Below are 21,200 nucleotides of genomic sequence, written 5' to 3'. Positions count from 1 at the left end.
CCAGATGGTGGGGCGTAAATTGTTATTCCTCCTTTACCAAGAGGGGCGATGAAATTTATTATGCATTATTGGATTACAGTAACCCCGCCTCCGCCTTTATCGCGGGGGGGGGGGGGGGGGAGGCGGCGGGGTGATCAAGAAGGAATAATCCTTTACCACGATGGCGAGGACACGGCATCCCGTTGGGGCAAGGCCGTTAGTGTGAAGTAACCCTTTACCAAGATGTCGGATCATTCCTCCCCCCCTCCCCCCGGTAAAACCGCCGCTCCGCCTTCACCAAACTGACGGATGGTATTCACACTGCGGGGATAGGTCCGGTTCTCCTTTACAAAGATGGCCGATCCCCGTTTGTTATGTGGATGGGGGTTGTGCACTCCGTCCTTTACCAATATGTCGGTGCCAGTGGCTGTTCGCTCTGAGCTCCGGCTTTGCCGGCGCTTCCCGCCTCATCTCCACCCGCTGCAGGTTCTCACCCCGAGAGCGGCCTTTAGCTCTGGCCGCTGGCCCAGCGCCGGCTCTCGCTGTGTCCTCTCCCTGAGAAGCGGCACGTCCTGGTCCCCGGGTCCAGGCCTCTTCGTCTCCGCCACCGTCAGCGAAGAGGAGCCGCCCGAGGCCGAGCCCCAGGGGGAGGCCGAGGGGGGGACCGGGCCCCAGGGGGAGGCCGAGGGGGGGACAGGGCCCCAGGGGGAGGCCGAGGGGGGGACAGGGCCCCTGGGGGAGACAGGGCCCCAGGGGGAGGCCGAGGGGGGGACCGGGCCCCAGGGGGAGGCCGAGGGGGGGACAGGGCCCCAGGGGGAGGCCGAGGGGGGGACAGGGCCCCTGGGGGAGACAGGGCCCCAGGGGGAGGCCGAGGGGGGGACCGGGCCCCAGGGGGAGGCCGAGGGGGGGACAGGGCCCCTGGGGGAGACAGGGCCCCAGGGGGAGGCCGAGGGGGGGACCGGGCCCCAGGGGGAGGCCGACGGAGGGACCGGGCCCCAGGGGGAGGCCGACGGGGGGACCGGGCCCCAGGGGCAGGCCCAGGGGGGGACCGGGCCCCAGGGGGAGGCCCAGGGGGGGACCGGGCCCCAGGGGCAGGCCCAGGGGGGGACCGGGCCCCAGGGGCAGGTTACTGGGATCCCGCTCCGAATATACACCAGTAAACTGTTTCCCAAACATTATGGGTTATGGATGGAAGAGGATGTGGCAGAGGAATCCCCAGGGCTGCAAGGCAATGAGTTTGGTGCCCAAGCCTGGCTGAGGGTCTCCCTGGTACACTCAGTGCCCATCCTGACCAAGGTGGTACTGGGTGCCCGCAGCAAGGCCAGCTTGTACTGGGCTGGCTCACAGAACTTTGCCAATGGCCTCCTGGTCCTGATATGCCAGCAGCAACAGATCCTGCTGAGGCAAGGCGATGTTCCTGTTATACCCTACCATCCCATATTTGGGGAGGACAGCGGTGAAGTCTTTACCAACCTCTTGGAGCTGGTGGTCCTGGAATGCCAGCCTGTTCTGCAAGGAGTCCTGTCTGTGAACACTAGCCTGGTACTCACTGAGTTCAGAGAGGCCAGTCAGCTGCCCTGCAGTGAGTTGCAGCCCGTCAGGCACCTCCAGCCTCTTTGCGTTTCTGATTTTGCCCATTACACCAGTGGAGTTTGGGGGGCAGGCTTTGGGATGGAGCATGGCAAACCGCTGGACTCTGACATCATGACTTTTCTGCGAGCCCTAGAGTGCAGGCTGGAGGTTACCGTGGTGGACGTGCCTGCACTTCTCAACAACAGGAGGCTTCGACCCCACACTGTGGCTGGGCAAAACAGCAGCCTGGATGCTGATAACCTGCTGGTCCTAACCAAACCAGCTCTGCAGCGCCTGGGTCTTTTCAATCGCGAATGGGTCCTCATCTCATTACTGGAACCGACCATGGAGAGGGAGCAGAGAGCAGTGCGTGCAGAGCCTGAGGCAGAGCAGCCCGATCAGACAGGGGAACCCTACAGCAGTCCCAGTCTGATGGGAGGCAGCTCTGATCGGTGGCTGCGTGGGCGGCTCGCCTCTGTGGTTGTGGTGGAAGTGACTAACAGTGCCCACCTGGAGCTGGCAGAGAACACAGCAGCAATCTCGCACACGCTTTGGTTTAACATTTCCAATGGGGCCCCAATGCCAATTGCCAGTAGGACGCTGAAAATCAAGGTGGGCAGCTGGAGGTGGCGGGACCGAGGGAAGTGGGGTGGGGGAAGAGGGATAGAGGGAGGGAAGGATGTGGGGGTAAGATTAAGAGTGTCGTTTCTCTGATTATGGAAGATTGTGGGTGAACCTCAGAACAATTTCACGGTTCACTTGAGGGAAGGGAGGTCACTCTGGTGTGACCAGCCTGTGCCCTTACTCCCAAAATACACTAGGCCATTCAAGCCCTTGACTGTGTTACACAGGAACAGGAGGAAGCCATCTCCAACCCCTTGGGTCAGTTGCACAGGAATAGGAGAAAGCCAATTAGGCTTTAACGTCTGTTAAAGAGGTTCAGGAAAAGGAGGCCATTCGGCTCTTTGGAGTAGTTATTGCACACTGGCTGCTCCCCCTCCACAGAACGAAGCTGCAGCTCTGACACTCTCTGTTGCTCACTTTACTGACTCAATGCTGAATGTAGCTTGTTGTGTTGCAGCGATTTTACCAGCCAGCCTCTGGGAGCAAACAGCTGAAGGATAGTCGTTCAACTCTCTCCATCCCTCCACTGGCAAATGAGCTACATGTAAAAGTCATCTTCTCTCCAACATACAATGCAAGAGCTGTGTATGATGGTCTACTGTTCGAGCATTTTAAAACACCAAGGTTAGTGCTGGCGTGGTTCGGGAGTGCAGGTTGCTTCAGTACAGCCAAATATTCCCACGGACCCGCACTGTCGGCGCTGACATTCCCACGGACCCGCACTGTCGGCGCTGACATTCCCACGGACCCGCACTGTCGGCGCTGACATTCCCACGGACCCGCACTGTCGGCGCTGACATTCCCACGGACCCGCACTGTCGGCGCTGACATTCCCACGGACCCGCACTGTCGGCGCGGACATTCCCACGGACCCGCACTGTCGGCGCGGACATTCCCACGGACCCGCACTGTCGGCGCCGACATTCCCACGGACCCGCACTGTCGGCGCCGACATTCCCACGGACCCGCACTGTCGGCGCCGACATTCCCACGGACCCGCACTGTCGGCGCCGACATTCCCACGGACCCGCACTGTCGGCGCCGACATTCCCACGGACCCGCACTGTCGGCGCCGACATTCCCACGGACCCGCACTGTCGGCGCCGACATTCCCACGGACCCGCACTGTCGGCGCCGACATTCCCACGGACCCGCACTGTCGGCGCCGACATTCCCACGGACCCGCACTGTCGGCGCCGACATTCCCACGGACCCGCACTGTCGGCGCCGACATTCCCACGGACCCGCACTGTCGGCGCCGACATTCCCACGGACCCGCACTGTCGGCGCCGACATTCCCACGGACCCGCACTGTCGGCGCCGACATTCCCACGGACCCGCACTGTCGGCGCCGACATTCCCACGGACCCGCACTGTCGGCGCCGACATTCCCACGGACCCGCACTGTCGGCGCCGACATTCCCACGGACCCGCACTGTCGGCGCCGACATTCCCACGGACCCGCACTGTCGGCGCCGACATTCCCACGGACCCGCACTGTCGGCGCCGACATTCCCACGGACCCGCACTGTCGGCGCCGACATTCCCACGGACCCGCACTGTCGGCGCCGACATTCCCACGGACCCGCACTGTCGGCGCCGACATTCCCACGGACCCGCACTGTCGGCGCCGACATTCCCACGGACCCGCACTGTCGGAGCCGACATTCCAGAGTTCGGGAGCCTTTGTGCCCATCATGTTCCCATGGTTACAGGGTCTCTCTGCTCACCACAGTCATGGTGTCATCATTGTTATGATTGTGTGGGTTCCTCCTTCCTGTGGTTACATATATGCACGGTGCTGTATGTTTACATGGGTTTCCTGTGGTCCCGAGTACAGCAGATACTGGGCTCTCGACCAGCTGCCAGATGAGGTTCAATGTTGTTCTTTGTGCCCACGGTACAGGCTTATCCATTCAGGGGATGTGCTGTGTGTCCGAACACAGGGCAAGGCTGAGTTCATTGAGAGCAGTTCAGAGAGATCAGTGAGGTAAGGAGCAAAGCCAGAAAATCTGCAAGGTATTCTCTCCCTCCCTCAGCCTCCACCTTCCCTCTCCACCTTCTTCCCTCTCTCCGTCTCTTTCCTCTCTCCCTCTTCCTCCCTCTTCCCTCCCTCCATATCCGCCGTCTTCCCTCTCGCCCCCTTCTCTCTCTCTCTCCCTCTCACCCCCTTCTCCTCCCTCTTCCATTCATGTCTCCCTCCTTGTCCCTCCTTTCTGCTCTTCTTCCTCTCCTCTCCTCTCCTCTCCTCTCCCTCTCCCTCTCCCTCTCCCTCTCCCTCTCCCTCTCCCTCTCCCTCTCCCTCTCCCTCTCCCTCTCCCTCTCCCTCTCCCTCTCCCTCTCCCTCTCCCTCTCCTCTCCCTTCTTCTCCCTTCTTCTCCCTTCCCCCCTCTCCTCCCTTTCCCCCCTTCCCCCTCCTCCTCCTCCTCCTCCTCCTCCTCCTCCCGCCTCCTCCAACTACCTCTCCCCTCTCCCCCCTTCCCTCTCTCTCTATTTGCCTATTGGGGGTGCTCTGTTTCTCTCTGTTTTTAATGTGCGTGTACCCTACTCTCACCGTTTTTTCAGGGGAGATGATGAACTGCCAAAGACACAGTTTGTACCGTGTCCTGTTTTCCCAACAGCCCAATGCTCTCTGGCTTCTGCTTAAATTTCCAGTTTTTAGAATTCTAATTTTTATTTAGAAATCCTTCCTTGGCCTCCCTCTTCTCCAACCCAACAACCTTCTGATTTATCTGCATTCAGTGCGTTCGCTACCTTCATCCCAGACTATAGATCAAACAAAGATCAGTACAGCACAGGAACAGGCCATTCGGCCCTCCAAGCCTGCACTGACATATTTTGCCCTTCGTACTAAAACTGTCTTCACTTACAGGATCTGTATCCCTCTCTTCCCTACCTATTCGTGTATCCGTCCAGGTGCTTCTTGAATGTTGCTGTTGTGTCTGCTTCCACCACCACCTCTGGCAGCGTGTTCCAGGCACTCCCCACCCTTTGTGTGAAAAACAAGTCTCATACATCTCTTTTAAACACCCCTGCACACCCTTTGTCCTTCAGGAACTGACCTCTCCACTCTGGGAAATAGATTCATTCTTTCCACTTTATCCATGCAATCTGCAACCTTATAAACTTCCATCAAGTCACTCCTCAACCTCCTGCGTTCCAGTGAAAACAAACCCACTTTATCCAGCCTTTCTTCCTAGCTAAAATCCCCCATATTAGGCAACATCCTGATAAATCTTGTTCTGTATCCTCTCCAAAGCATCCACATCCTTCTGGTAGGGTGGTGACCAGAACTCGATGCAATATTTGAAGTGTGGCCTAACTGAAGTTCTATAAAGCTGCAGTATAACTTGTCTATCCTTAGACTCTCTGCCCCTTTCCAATTAAGGTAAGCATGCCATAGGCCTTTTGTTACTCCCTTGTCTAGCTGCACTACCACCTTCAGTGGCCTGTGGACCTGCACACCCAGATCCCTTTGCATACTAACAGACCTAAGGGTTCTGCCGTTCACTGTATAATTTCCACCCATACTTGACCTTCCAAAATGCATCACCCCACATTTGTCCAGATTAAACACCACCTGCCATTTTTCTGCCCAAGTCTCCAACTGATCTATATCCTGCTGTATCCCCTGACAATTCTCCTCACTATCTGCAACTCCACAAACTCACTAATTAGACCACCACGTTTTCCTCTAAGTCATTTCCAGCAGAGGTCCCAGCAGTGATCCCTGTGGAACACCACAGGTCACAGCCCTTCCACCCCTACCCTCTATCTCCTGTGACTAAGCCAGTTCTGTCTCCAGCTCACCCCTGATACCATGTGACTTCACCTTTTGTACTCGTCTGCCATGAGGGACCTTGTCAAAAGCTTTACTGAAATCCATGTGGACAACATCAGCTGCTTTTCCCTCATCAACCATCTTCGTCACCTCCTCAAAAACCTCAATTAAGTTAGTGAGGTTCAACCTCCCCCGCACAAAACCATGCTGTCTATTGCTAATACAACCATCTGCTTCGAAACACATGTAGATCTTGTCCCTGAGAATCTTTTCCAGTGATTTCCCTACCACTGAGGTAGGGAGACTGCAAGGCTCATAGGCCTGTAATTCCCTGGATGATCCCTGCTACCCTGTAATTCCCTGGATGATCCCTGCTACCCTATAATTCCCTGGATGATCCCTGCTACCCTATAATTCCCTGGATGATCCCTGCTACCCTATAATTCCCTGGATGATCCCTGCCACCCTATAATTCCCTGGATGATCCCTGCCACCCTATAATTCCCTGGATGATCCCTGCCACCCTATAATTCCCTGGATGATCCCTGCTACCCTTCTGAAACAATGGGACAGCACTGGCTATTCTCCTGTCCTCTGGGACCTCAGCTATAGCTAAATAGGTTACAAAGATGTCTGTCAATGCTTCAGCAATTTGTTCTCTTGCCTCCCTTAAGATTCTGGATAGATTCCATCAGGACCCTGGGACTTATCTACCTTCATACTTTTTAAGATGCACCACACCTCCTCTTTGTTAATAGCAACTTGGCTTAGAAACCTGACACTCCCTTCCCTGAGACCATACTCCACTAATTCCTTCTCTCGGTGATTACCAACACAAAGTATTTCCTTGAAAACCTCACCTCCCTCTTCTGGTTGCACACACAGATTCCCTCCTTTGTCTTTGAGTAGGCCAACCTTTTCCCTGGCTGAACTCTTGCTTCTTATATAGCTTTGAAAAGCCTTGGGATTATCAGGTTTTGAGAAGATTTGTAGCTCAGGTTGAGGTTCTGCATGTCTGTTTGCTCGCTGAGCTGGAAGGTCCATTTTCAGACGTTTCGTCACCATATAAGGTGACATCTTCAATGGGCCTCTGGATGAAGCTTTGTCTGGAAGCTCACTGAAGATGTTACCTGGTATAGTGATGAAATGTCTCAAACTGAACCTTCCAGCTCAGCGAGCAAACCTGCATCCAGCCTTGGGATTCTCCTTAACCTTGTTTGCACATGACTTTTCATGACACCTATTAGCCCTTCTAATTCCTTGCTTAAGTTCTTTCCTACTTTGCTGATATATTTAAAGGGCTTTGTCAGTTCCCATTCTCCTTGACCTTACCTATGCTTCCTTTTTTCTTTTTGACCAAGGTCATGCCATCGCTGGGTCATCCAGAGTTCACATAACGTGCAGTACCCAACCTTCATTCTCACAGGAACATGCTGCGCCTGAACTCTTATCAACTGCCGTTTGAAATACTCCCACATGTCCCATGTAGATTTACTCTCAAACAACCACCTCCAATCAGCACTGTCCAATCAGCACTGTCCAATCAGCACTGTCCAGTTCCTGCCTTGCTCCTCTCCCTTGTAAAATTGCTGTCTCTTGTATGCAGCTGTAAATGTAACTGTTTGTTGTAAACTGTTTTTATAATTTGTTTAATAAAATAATATATTCAGTTCCTGCCTAATATTATTGTAGTTTATCTTCCCCCAGTTTTAACACCTTCACCCGAAGACTGCTGTTATCCTTACCCATGAGTATCTTAAAACTCACGGTATTATGGTTACTACCCCCCAATATGAAAACGCAGTCACCTGGTCAGTGAAGTTTTCCCTCCCTAAACCTCTCTACCTTCCTTCACGTTCCTCGTTAACGGCATTCTTTAACTGCCAACTCTTTAAGAATGCGTTTGGTCATCTGAACCATGACCACTTCATTTTGTGGATAATATTCCTGTGCAGGCCATGCTAGGTTAATGGTGCTTTATAAATGCAGCTCTTATTTCCATCACTGGAGCTGTCTTTTCCAGATATTATTGCTCCTGACTGTCCTGTCCTGTCCTGCCTGTCTGCTGAGGATTCTCCTGTCCTGCTCTCTCTGAAGGGCTGGTATCCTTGCTTTCAGATGGCCGGTGCTGTACCTGAAGGTGAGCTCAGTGTCTGGGCACGCAGCTCCTGAGACTGGCCCTGATTTCCTGGCTGACAACGAGCACACCTCCCTGTACCTGGTGAGTCTGTGGTTCATCCACATTTGCAGCGCCATGTACGGTACTGATTCCAAACAGAGCTTTCCTGGGATGATTGTCTCATTAGGTCAAGTATAACAGCTACTGCGGGTCATGGTTTTTGGGGCTTGTGTCAACAAGGACTTAAAGAGGCCAAATCTCAAGCAACAGACATTTTTCTTTATTTAAATGATGAATGTTGGGTCCAGCATTTATTCGCTGTCCTTAGCTGCTGTTGAGAAGGTGGGAGTGAGCTGCTGCCTTGATCCGCTGCAGTCCATGTGCAGCGATGTCCTGGAGTTTCTAACCAGCGGAGAGTTTGCCCCCAATACCCATTGAATCCAGTTTTGCCCGGGCTGCTTGATGCCACACTCTGTCGAATGCAGCCTTGATGTCAAGGGCTGTCCCTCTCCCCTCCCCTCTGGAATCCAGCTCTTTTGTCCATGTTTGACCCAAGGCTGGAGTGAGGTCAGGAGCTGAGTGACCCTGGGGGGACCCAAACTGGGTGTCACTGAGCAGGTTATTGCTGAGCGGGTGCTGCTTAATAGCGCTGTTACTGACCCCTTCCATCACGTTACTGAGGATCGAGGGGAGACTGATGGGGCAGTAATTGGCCGGGTTGGATCTGTCCTGCTTTTTATATAGAGGACACACCTGGGCAATGTCCCACATTGTCGGGTAGATGTCGGTGTTGTAACTGTACTGGAACAGCTTGGCTCGGGGAGCGGCAAGTTTTGGAGCACAGATTAGATTTTGGGATTGGTGACCACATCCATCTCATACATGTACAGCATGGAATCAGACCCTTCGATCCAATTCCACCGAATTTTCAGAAAATGTATTAAATTATTTAGAAGCAGGAAATGAGGCATATGTTAATGAATTGGATCAAACATAATCCACCATGTGATTGACAATGCCTCCGTGTTATCCGAGAATGATGAGGCAGTTAGTGTGGAATATGCTGCTCCCAGTAAACCTGTGGAGAATACTGTCAAACTGAAGTGTTCGAGGCCTTGTCCCCGAGGTCTTCCCTCAATTGCTTCAGACCTGGCTTCCATCTGAAGAAAGCTGCGCCATTGTTGCTACCCCCATTACGAGGGCCTGGTGATCTACACTGTGTTAACCATCCATTTCAATCCTTCTGACCGTTGGACATGAGGCAACTGCTTATGATGTAGGAGCAGCTGTAAGCCATTCAGTCCATCAATTCTGCTGTTCCATTTTAGGACAGCGTGGTTGGGCTGACAACCTCAATTCCACCTTCCTACCTTTTTCTCTATAGCCCTCGATTCATCCCTTACTGATTAAACATCTATCCATCTCAGCCTTGAATAGACTTAATGACCTCTCCTCAACAGCCCTCTGCAGTAGTGAATTCCACACATTCGCTGTCCCTGAGAAAAGGAATTCCTCCTCATCTCTGTCTTAAATATATGATTGTGTGAAGGTGCTGGTGTTGGACTGGGGTGGACAAGGTCAGAAGTCACACAACTTCAGGTTATAGTCCAACAGGTTTATTTGAAATCACAAGAATTTGGAACATTGCTGCTTCGTCAGGTGACGTGTTACTCCATTTCCAAATGCAACAAGATCTGGACAATATCCAGGCTTGGGCTGACAAGTGGCAAGTGACGTTCATGCACATATGTCAGGCACTGACTATCCACTAAGAGACAGTCTAACCTTCACCCCATGACAATCATCAATAAGAGAGAATCTAACCACTGACCCTTCGCATTCAATAGTGTTGCAATCACTAAATTCCTCTAATACCAATATCCTGGGGGTTGCCATTGACCAGAAACTGAACTGGAATCGTCCCATACACACTGTATACAGGAGCAGGTCAGAGGCTGAGATTACTGTGATGAGTAACTCACCAAAGCCTGTCCACCATCTACAAGGCACAAGTCAGGAGTGGGAGGGAATACTCCCCACTTGCCCCGGACGGGGGCAGCTCCAACAACACTCAAGAAGCTCAACACCATCCAGGACAAAGCAGCCGCTTGATTGGCACCACATCCACAAACACCCCCTCCCTCCCCCACTGACGCTCAGTAGCAGCAGTGTGGACTGTCTACAAGATGCTCTGCTCATTGCTTCACTGTCTTTGGGTCAGAATCCTGGAATTCTCTCCCCAAGGGCACTGTGGGTCTACCCACAGCACATGGACTGCAGCGGTTCAAGAAAGCAGCTCACCCCCACCTTCTCAAGAGGCAATAAATGCTGGACGAGCAAGTGATGCCCACATCCCACAAGTGAATAAAATAAGAAGTTGCCTTGTTTTTCTAAACCCCACTGAGAACAGGGTAAATATGGTATGAGAAAGTTGTTTGTCATCGACTTCTGGAGCCAAGTGGCCTTGGTGATTTTTATCATCGCCTTCCTTTTCTCGATTTTAGTTTGAAATTGGAGTTTGGGAAAGGAGGTAACACTGTAGCTGCTGTTAGGCGAGATCTCGTGCTCAGAACAAGCTCAAAACACTCCCTTTCAACAGGATATCGATTTCTTGCAAATTCTTCAGACCATTGCTTTGTGTATGTCATCATATTTTGGTCTGTATTTCAGGATGGTTGTGTTAACAGCTTTATCCCCGCCGCAGCTGCATCCAATGGTCATCAATTCTGGGGCAGCACATCTCCCCCTGGACTGACCGACATTGTGGATATCCTCAGTAGCATCATGCAGCCCTACCTGCACACTGGGTCAGTATCTGAAGGTAACAAACACAGATCTGTATTCTGTATTAAACCCCATTGCTGTACCTGTCCCTGGGAGTATTTGAGCTGAAAAATGTGTTGCTGGAAAAGCGCAGCAGGTCAGGCAGCGTCCAAGGAGCAGGAGAATCGACGTTTCAGGCATAAGCCCTTCTTCAGGAATGAGGAGGGTGTGCCAAACAGGCTAAGATAAAAGGTAGGGAGGAGGGACTTGGGGGAGGGGCGTTGGGAATGCGATAGGTGGAAGGAGGTTAAGGTGAGGGTAATAGGCCGGAGAGGGGGTGGGGGCAGAGAGGTCGGGAAGAAGATTGCAGGTCAAGAAGGCGGTGCTGAGTCCGAGGGTTGGGACTGAGATAAGGTGGGGGGAGGGGAAATGAGGAAACTGGAGAAATCTGCATTCATCCCTTGTGGTTGGAGGGTTCCTAGGCGGAAGATGAGGCGCTCTTCCTCCAGGCGTCGTGTTGCTATGGTCTGGCGATGGAGGCGGCCAAGGACCTGCATGTCCTTGGTGGAGTGGGAGGGGGAGTTAAAGTGTTCAGCCACGGGATGGTTGGATTGGTTGGTGCGGGTATCCCAGAGGTGTTCTCTGAAATGTTCCGCAAGTAGGCAGCCTGTCTCCCCAATGTATAGGAGGCCACGTCGGGTGCAGCGGATGCAGTAAATGATGTGTGTGGAGGTGAAGGTGAATTTGTGGCGGATATGGAAGGATCCCTTGGGGCCTTGGAGGGAAGTGAGGGGGGAGGTGTGGGCGCAAGTTTTGCATTTCTTGCGGTTGCAGGGGAAGGTGTCAGGAGTGGAGGTTGGGTTGGTGGGGGTGGGGGGGGTGGACCTGACGAGGGAGGGAAGTGAGGGGGGAGGTGTGGGCGCAAGTTTTGCATTTCTTGCGGTTGCAGGGGAAGGTGTCAGGAGTGGAGGTTGGGTTGGTGGGGGTGGGGGGGGTGGACCTGACGAGGGAGTTGCGGAGGGAGTGATCTCTCCAGAACGCTGATAGGGGAGGGGAGGGAAATATATCCCTGGTGGTGGGGTCTGTTTGGAGGTGGCGGAAATGATGAAGGATGATCTGATGTATCTGGAGGTTGGTGGGGTGGTAGGTGAGGACCAGTGGGGTTCTGTCCTGGTGGCAATTGGAGGGGCGGGGTTCAAGGGCGGAGGAGCGGGAAGTGGAGGAGATGCGGTGGAGGGTATCGTCGATCACGTCTGGGGGGAAATTGCGGTCTTTGAAGAAGGAGGCCATCTGGGTTGTTCGGTATTGGAATTGGGAGTATTTGATGGGGACAGTATATAGAACATAAAACATAGAAAAATACAGCGCAATACAGGCCCTTTGGCCCTCGATGTTGCGCCGATCCAAGCCCACCTAACCTACCTGAGCCCACTATCCTCCATATGCCTATCCAATGCCCGCTTAAATGCCCATAAAGAGGGAGAGTCCACCACTGCTACTGGCAGGGCATTCCATGAACTCACGACTCGCTGAGTAAAGAATCTACCCCTAACATCTGTCCTATACCTACCACCCCTTAATTTAAAGCTATGCCCTCTCGTAATAGCTGACTCCATACGTGGAAAAAGGTTCTCATGGTCAACCCTATCTAAACCCCTAATCATCTTGTAGAGGGAGCTTTACTCTGTATTTAATACCGTGCTGTATCTGTCCCTGGGAGTGTGTGATGGGGACAGTGTGTGCAATATCTCCTGACCTTTGTTTCCTGTATCCTCCCAGGCCTCCAATACTAGATTGGCCATGCAGTGTCTTGTTGTGGGGTCCGAGTGGGTGTGGGAAGACCACGGTGCTCCAAGCTGCTTGCTCCAAGTTCAACCTGCATCTAGTAAAGGTCAGTGAAGGGAATCAGGGCCAGGTACAGTAAGTCTGATATTGATGGTGTGCATAATCATGTCTGCCTATACTGAACACTGTGCAGCTATACCCGAACATACGTATTCCATCCCACTCCTGACTTGTGCCTTGCAGATGGTGAACAGGCTTTGGGGAGTCAGGAGGTGGGTTACTCACCGCAGTATTCCCAGCCTCTGACCTGCTCTTGTAGCTGCTGTGTTTATGGGGTGAATCCAGTTGAGTTTCTGGTCAGTGGTAAACTCCAGTGTTAATAGTGGGGGACTCAGTGATGGAGATACAGTGAGGACTGTAGATGCTGGAGATCAGAGTCAAAGTGTGTGTAACCAAAAGAGAAAATGCAGGAAAATCTCAGCAGGTCTGGCAGCATCTGTCAGGAGAAAAAAGAGCTGATGTTTCGAGTCTAACTGACCCTTTGTCAAAGCTTTTAAAAAAAAAGGGAGATCTAGGGAGGTATTTATACGAGGCTGAGAGAAGGCGAGTCGTGGCTCCAGAGAGCAAAGGTACTGCTGCACTGTGTGTCTCTGTACTAACTCTAATTCCCCTCCAGGTGGACTGTGTGTGTCTCTGTACTAACTCTAATTCCCCTCCAGGTGGACTGTGTGTGTCTCTGTACTAACTCTAATTCCCCTCCAGGTGGACTGTGTGTGTCTCTGTACTAACTCTAATTCCCCTCCAGGTGGACTGTGTGTGTCTCTGTACTAACTCTAATTCCCCTCCAGGTGGACTGTGTCTATCTCAGTACTAACTCTAATTCCCCTCCAGGTGGACTGTGTGTGTCTCTGTACTAACTCTAATTCCCCTCCAGGTGGACTGTGTGTGTCTCTGTGCTAACTCTAATTCCCTTCCAGGTGGACTGTGTGTGTCTCTGTACTAACTCTAATTCCCCTCCAGGTGGACTGTGTGTGTCTCTGTACTAACTCTAATTCCCTTCCAGGTGGACTGTGCGTGTCTCTGTACTAACTCTAATTCCCCTCCAGGTGGACTGTGTGTGTCTCTGTACTAACTCTAATTCCCCTCCAGGTGGACTGTGCGTGTCTCTGTACTAACTCTAATTCCCCTCCAGGTGGACTGTGTGTGTCTCTGTACTAACTCTAATTCCCTTCCAGGTGGACTGTGCGTGTCTCTGTACTAACTCTAATTCCCCTCCAGGTGGACTGTGCGTGTCTCTGTACTAACTCTAATTCCCTTCCAGGTGGACTGTGTGTGTCTCTGTGCTAACTCTAATTCCCTTCCAGGTGGACTGTGCGTGTCTCTGTACTAACTCTAATTCCCTTCCAGGTGGACTGTGCGTGTCTCTGTACTAACTCTAATTCCCTTCCAGGTGGACTGTGCGTGTCTCTGTACTAACTCTAATTCCCTTCCAGGTGGACTGTGCGTGTCTCTGTACTAACTCTAATTCCCCTCCAGGTGGACTGTGCCTGTCTCTGTACTAACTCTAATTCCCCTCCAGGTGGACTGTGCCTGTCTCTGTACTAACTCTAATTCCCCTCCAGGTGGACTGTGCGTGTCTCTCTGCTGATTCCACCGCGGCCTCCGAAGCCAAGCTCCAAGCTGCCTTTGCAGAAGCTGAGGTGTACTGTCCGAGTGTCCTGTTGTTGCACAACATGGCGATGATTGGAAGAATGAGGGATGATGTCGGTGCAGACTCGCGCCTGATCTCTTCATTTCACCGATTGATGAAGTCCCTCCCCCTGAGCTGCCGGTACAGTGTGATATGTGATTGATTGAGAGTATACGCCCATGCCTGTGCCTGAAGTTCTAACCCCTCCCTACTCTGTTTTTGATTGGTTAGTGACACTCGTCCTGTTTATCAAACCCAGGGACCAGGCTTTTCCAGCTGGTGGCTTGTTAATGAGAGGAAGGAAACCCATAATGCTATCATGAGAGAGGGAGATGCTGGCCGAGTGATATTATCACTGGACTGTTAATCCAGCGACCCAGGTAACGTCTGGGGACCTGGGTTCAAATCCTGCCACGGCAGGTGGTGAAATTTGAATTCAATATATACCTGGAATTAAGAATCAAATGGAGACAATAATCCATTGCTGACTGACGGAAAACCCCATCTGGTTCACTAATGTCCCTTGGGGAAGGAAACTGCCATCCTCACCTGGACTGGCCTACCTGTGACTCCAGACCCACAGCAATGTGGTTGTGCCTTAACTGCCCTCTGGGCAATTAGGGATGGGCAATAAATGCTGGGCCAGGCAGCAGTGCCCTCAACCTGTGAATGAAGAAAGTAAAAATTGACTGTGTGTAGGTCTGGAGCGTTTGAAGCTTATTTAAATTCAATCACATTGGAAGAAGGGCTTTTGAAGATTGGGAATCTGGATTACAGACAATAATAGTGAAAAGGTACTTCTGAACATTTGTGGAAATACAGACAGTAATAATATTTTCAAACAGTAATAATGGTAAATACAAACAACATCATATAAACTGAGGAATACAAGCACCTGGGAAATGAAGGTCAGCTGGAGAAGTGAAGAGTTAAAGCCAGAGATTAATGAAACGATCATATTCCAAAATTTATTAGGTTCAGGAAACATTCTGTTAGGACAGATTGTAGCAAATGTAACTCCTTCTCTGAAGAGAGGAGGAGGAGATAACTGGAAACTCTTGGCTAGTTAACGTGACATCCATCTCGGGAAGTTGGTCGACTAAATCGTTAAAGATGTTCTGACTAGGCACTTGGAAAATCTTGTGGTAATCAGGGAGACTCAGCATGGTGTTTAACGATTTCGTGGAGTTCTCGGAGGGAGCACCATGTGCTGCGGGTAAAGAGGAGACTGTTGGTGGATTATTCGGATTTCCAAAAGATATTTGACAAGGTTCCACATCTGTCGGTTATTCTGCCGAGTATGAGCTCATGGTGTCGAGTTAATGTACTCACACTGAGAGAAGACTGGCTGGCTGACAGAAAACTGAGACTGTGCATAAATAGGTCAGTGTCTGACTGACAGCATGTGACAATGGAGATCCACAGGGGATCTGTGCTGAATGAAATGTTTCAGCCATACAGGCAGTTTTGGAGGTCACATCTTAAATACTGTGTGCAGTTTTGGTCTCTGTATTTAAGGAAGGATGTAGATGCTTTGGAGGTGGTACAGAGCAGGTTTATTAGCTGAGTGGGTTGTTTTATGAGGACCGGTTGGACAGACCGGGCTTGTTTCCACCCGAGTTTAGAAAGGTCAGAGGTGACAAGATCCTGAATGTGGATGTGGAAAGGATGTTTCCTCTTGTGGGTGAGTCCAGAGTGAGAAGGCATTAGGCATTGTGTGACTGATGGAACATCAGGAGGTGGTCTTACATAAGGAGGTGCTTTCTGATTGGACAGGGGATCGAGGACTAGGGATACTAAACTATCCCCAGTATAGGGATATGGAATTGGAAACACAAGCAGATCAGATCTGATCCTATTGAATAGCAGAGTGGGCTGGCTTCTCCTATTCAGGAGGCTTCTATCTGACTGACTGGTGCAGTGTCTGACCATTTCTCTTGTTGGTTTCAGTGAGTACCCAGTGGTGGTGGTTGGGACAGTGGGCCGGCTGCAGGACCTTTTTACTGATGTCCAGACGCTGTTTCTTCATGAAGTGGGAATGGCGAATCTCTCCGAGGACCAAAGGAAGCTTATACTGACAGCACTGAGTACCGAGCTGCCCCTGGGCAACGATGTCAACCTGGCCAAGCTCGCCAAGTTAACAGCTGTGAGTATCCCAGCCAGGATCATAACGCACGGTCACAGGCTGGCCAAGAGTCCGGGTCAGTCCTGGCTGGCTGAGTGTCCGGGTCAGTCAGTGCGGGGTGGCCGAGGGTTCGGGTCAGTCAGTGCGGGGTGGCCGAGGGTCCGGGTCAGTCAGTGCGAGGTGGCCGAGGGTCCGGGTCAGTCAGTGCGGGGTGGCCGAGGGTCCGGGTCAGTGCGGGGTGGCCAAGGGTCCGGGTCAGTCAGTGTGGGGTGGCCAAGGGTCCGGGTCAGTTCGGGGTGGCCAAGGTTCCGGGTCAGTCAGTGCGAGGTGACCGAGGGTCAGGGTCAGTGTGGGGTGGCCGAGGGTCCGGGTCAGTGTGGGGTGGCCGAGGGTCCGAGTCAGTGTGGGGTGGCCGAGGGTCCGGGTCAGTCAGTGCGGGGTGGCCGTGGGTCCGGGTCAGTCAGTGCTAGGTGGCCGAGGGTCAGGGTCAGTGTAGTGTGGCCGAGGGTCCGGATCAGTGCGGGGTGGCCAAGGGTCCGGGTCAGTCAGTGCGGGGTGGCCGAGGGTCCGGGTCAGTCAGTGCGGGGTGGCCGAGGGTCCGGGTCAGTCAGTGCGGGGTGGCCGAGGGTCCGGGTCAGTCAGTGCGAGGTGGCCGAGGGTCCGGGTCAGTCAGTGCGGGCTGGCCGAGGGTCCGGGTCAGTCAGTGCGGGGCTGGCCGAGGGTCCGGGTCAGTCAGTGCGGGGCGGGCCGAGGGTCCGGGTCAGTCAGTTCGGGCTGGCCAAGGGTCCGGGTCAGTGCGGGGTGGCCTAGGCTCTGGGTCAGTGCGGGGTGGCCTAGGGTCCGGGTCAGTCAGTGCGAGGTGGCCGAGGGTCCAGGTCAGTGCGGGGTGGCCGTGGGTCCGGGTCAGTCAGTGCGGGGTGGCCGAGGGTCCGAGTCAGTGCGGGGTAGCCAAGGGTCCGGGTCAGTCAGTGCAAGGTGGCCGAGGGTCCGGGTCAGTCAGTGCGGGGTGGCCTAGGGTCCGGATCAGTGCGGGGTAGCCAAGGGTCCGGGTCAGTCAGTGCGGGCGGGCCGAGGGTCCGGGTCAGTGCGGGGTGGCCGAGGGTCCGGGTCAGTGCGGGGTGGCCGAGGGTCCGGATCAGTCAGTGCGGGCGGGCCGAGGGTCCGGGTCAGTGCGGGCGGGCCGAGGGTCCGGGTCAGTGCGGGCGGGCCGAGGGTCCGGGTCAGTGCGGGGTGGCCGAGGGTCCGGATCAGTCAGTGCGGGCGGGCCGAGGGTCCGGGTCATTCAGTGCAGTTGGCCTGGCTCCTGGTCAGTCAGTGCGGGGTAGCCAAGGGTCCGGGTCAGTCAGTGCGGGGTGGCCGAGGGTCCGAGTCAGTGTGGGGTAGCCAAGGGTCCGGGTCAGTCAGTGCGGGGTGGCCGAGGGTCCGGGTCAGTCAGTGCGGGGTGGCCTAGGGTCCGGATCAGTGCGGGGTAGCCAAGGGTCCGGGTCAGTCAGTGCAAGGTGGCCGAGGGTCCGGGTCAGTCAGTGCTGGCTGGTTGAGGGTCCGGGTCAGTCAGTGCGGGGTGGCCGAGGGTCCGGGTCAGTCAGTGCAAGGTGGCCGAGGGTCCGCGTCAGTCAGTGCTGGCTGGTTGAGGGTCCGGGTCAGTCAGTGCGGGGTGGCCGAGGGTCCGGGTCAGTCAGTGCGGGGTGGCCGAGGGTCCGGGTCAGTCAGTGCTGGCTGGTTGAGGGTCCGGGTCAGTCAGTGCGGGGTGGCCGAGGGTCCGGGTCAGTCAGTGCTGGCTGGTTGAGGGTCCGAGTCAGTCAGTGCTGGCTGGTTGAGGGTCCGGGTCAGTCAGTGCTGGCTGGTTGAGGGTCCGGGTCAGTCAGTGTGGGCTGCTTACCTCGCCTTTGTACAACTGTATCTAACCTCCCCTTTAACCTCCTTCATAGGACATCGGTGTCGCTGGCTAGTCCAGCATTTATTACCTGTCCCTAATTGCCCTTTGAGAAGGTGGGGGTGAGCTGTTCTCTTGAACCGTGTAGTCCATGTGCTGTAGGTAGACCCACAATGCCCTTAGGGAGGGAATTCCAGGATTCTGACCCAGCGACAGTGAAGGAATGGTGAGATATTTCCCAGTCAGGATGGGGAGTGTCTTGGAGGGGAACTTGCGGGGTGTGGTGCTCCCATGGATCATAGAACATTACAGCGCAGTACAGGCCCTTCGGCCCTCGATGTTGCACCGATCTGTGGAACCAATCTGAAGCCCATCTAACTAACACTATTCAATTCTCATCCATAAGACCATAAGGTATAGGATTGGATGGGAGGCCATTTGGCCCATCGAGTACACTCCGCCATTTAATCATGGCTGATGGGCATTTCAATGCCACTTACCTGTACTTTCCCCATATCCCTTAATTCCTTGTGAGATTAAGAGTTTGTCAATCTTTGCCTTGAAGATATTTACCGTCCCGGCCTCCACTGCGCTCCATGGCAATGAATTCCACAGGCCCGCCATTCTCTGGCTGAAGAAATGTCTCCTCATTGCCATTCTAAATTGATCCCATCCAATTCTAAGGCTGTGCCCACGAGTTCTAGTCTCCTCGCCTAACGGAAACAAATTCCCAGCATTCACCCTTTCTAAGCCATGCATTATCTTGTAAGTTTCTATTCGATCTTCCCTCAACCTTCTAAACTCCAATGAATACAATCCCAGAATCCCATTCATCGTATGTTAGGCCTACCCTCCCAGGGATCATCCGTGTGAATCTCCTCTGGACACGCTCCAGTACCAGTATGTCCTTCCTGAGGTGTGGGGCCCAAAACTGGACACCGTATTCTAAATGGGGCCTAACTAGAGCTTTATAAAGTCTCAGTAGCACATCGCTGCATTTATATTCCAACCCTCTTGAAATAAATGACAACATTACATTTGCTTTCTTAACCATGGACTCAACCTGCAAGTCAACCTTTAGAGAATCCTGAACTAGCACTCCCAGATCCCTTTGTACTTTGGCTTTATGAATTTTCTCACCGTTTATAAAATAGTCCATGCCTGTACTCTTTTTTTTCCCAAAGAGCAAGACCTCGCATTTGCTCACATTGAATTTCATCAGCCATTTCCTGAACCACTCTCCTAAACTGTCTCAATCTTTCTGCAGCCTCCCCACCACCTCAGTACTACCTGCCTGTCTACCTAACGTCCATATGCCTATCCAAAGACCATTTGAATGCCCTTAAAGTTGGTGAGTCTGCTACTGTTGCAGGCAGTACGTTCCACACCCCTGCTACTCTCTGAGTAAAGAAGCTACCACCTACATCTGTTCTATATCTATCACGCCTCAATTTAAAGCTATGTCCCCTCGTGCTAGCCATTGCCATCCGAGGAAAAAGGCTCTTACTGTCCACCCCATCTAAACTCCTGATTTTCTTATATGTCTCTATTAAGTCACCTCTCAACCTACTTCTCTGTAATGAAAACAGCCTCAAGTCCCTCAGCCTTTCCTCATAAGACCTTCCCTCCACACCAGGCAGCATCCTGGTAAATCTCCTCTGAACCATTCCAAAGCTTCCACATCCTTCCAATAATGCAGTGACCAGAACTGTACACAGTACTCCAAATGTGACCGCACCAGAGTTTTGTACAGCTGCAGCATGACCTCATGGCATTGCAGCTTATCTATGTCTCTCTGTAACCTACAACATCCTTCGCCACGATCCACAACTCCACCGACCTTAGTGTCGTCTGCAAATTTATTAACCCACCCTTCTACGCCTTCATCCAGGTCACTTATAAAAATGACAAACAGCAGTGACCCAAAACAGATCCTTGCGGTACCCCACGAGTAACTGAACTCCAGGATGAACATTTCCCATCAACTACCACTGTCTGTCATCTTTCAGCTAGCCAGTTTCTGATCTAAACTGCCGAATCACCCTCAATCCCATGACTCCGTATTTTCTGCAATAGCTTACCCTGGGGAACCTTATCAAACAACTTACTGAAGTCTATATACACTTCATCAACCGCTTTACCCTCATCCACCTGTCTTGTCACCTTCTCAAAGAACTCAATAAGGTTTGTGAGGCACGACCTACCCTTCACAAAACCGTGCTGACTGTCCCTAATCAAATTATTCCTTTCTAAATGATTATAAATCCTATCTCCTATAACCCTTTCCAACAACTGAAGTAAGGCTCACTGGTCGATAATTACCAGCGTTGTCTCTGCACCCCTTCTTAAACAAGGGTATAACATTTGCTATCCTCCAGTCTTCTGGCACTATTCCTGTCGACAATGATGACAGAAAGGTCAAAGCCGAAGACTCGGCAATCTTCTCCCTGGCTTCCCAGAGAATCCGAGGATAAATCCCATCTGGCCCAGAGACTTATCTTTTTTTTAAATACTTTACAGAATGCCTAACGCCACCTCCTTGCAAACCTCAATCCCATCTAGTCTAATAGCCCGTACCTCAGTATTCTCCTCAACAACATTGTCTTTTTCCAGTGTGAATACTGAGGAAAAATATTCATTTAGCATTTCCCTATTTCCTCGGACTCCACGCACAACTTCCCACTATTATCCTTGATCGGCCCTAATCTTGTTCTAGTCATTCTTTTATTTCTAATATACCTATAGAAAGCCTCAAGGTTTTCCATGATCCTATCTGTCAACAACTTCTCATGTCCCCTCCTGGCTCTTCTGAGCTCTCTCTTTAGGTCTTTCCTGGCTACCTTGTAACCCTCAAGCGCCCTAACTGAGCCTTCACAGCTCATCCTAACG

At 52.6% G+C, this 21,200-nt stretch overlaps 1 protein-coding gene across 1 annotated transcript in view; it reads left to right on the top strand.

Annotated features, from left to right (window-relative positions):
* Positions 1–318: 318 nt before the first annotated feature.
* pex6 (peroxisomal biogenesis factor 6) overlaps positions 319–21,200 on the top strand; it is a 57,963-nt gene continuing 37,081 nt past the window's right edge. Inside the window, exons 1-8 of the mRNA XM_087976832.1 lie at positions 319–2,163; positions 2,633–2,799; positions 4,082–4,165; positions 8,075–8,177; positions 10,746–10,882; positions 12,618–12,729; positions 14,246–14,454; positions 16,264–16,459. Coding sequence (XP_087832958.1) covers positions 334–2,163; positions 2,633–2,799; positions 4,082–4,165; positions 8,075–8,177; positions 10,746–10,882; positions 12,618–12,729; positions 14,246–14,454; positions 16,264–16,459 — 2,838 coding nt within the window. The 5' untranslated portion in view covers positions 319–333. The remainder of the gene's footprint in view (positions 2,164–2,632; positions 2,800–4,081; positions 4,166–8,074; positions 8,178–10,745; positions 10,883–12,617; positions 12,730–14,245; positions 14,455–16,263; positions 16,460–21,200) is intronic.

The sequence above is a fragment of the Chiloscyllium plagiosum genome, unplaced genomic scaffold, assembly GCF_037043375.1.
Source record: "Chiloscyllium plagiosum isolate Xiang-an unplaced genomic scaffold, Cpla_swu_hap1 HiC_scaffold_3, whole genome shotgun sequence".
NCBI classification, from domain to species: Eukaryota; Metazoa; Chordata; class Chondrichthyes; order Orectolobiformes; family Hemiscylliidae; genus Chiloscyllium; species Chiloscyllium plagiosum.
Note: the sequence above shows the minus strand (reverse complement) of the source record. Positions and strands in the feature narration are given on the sequence as shown.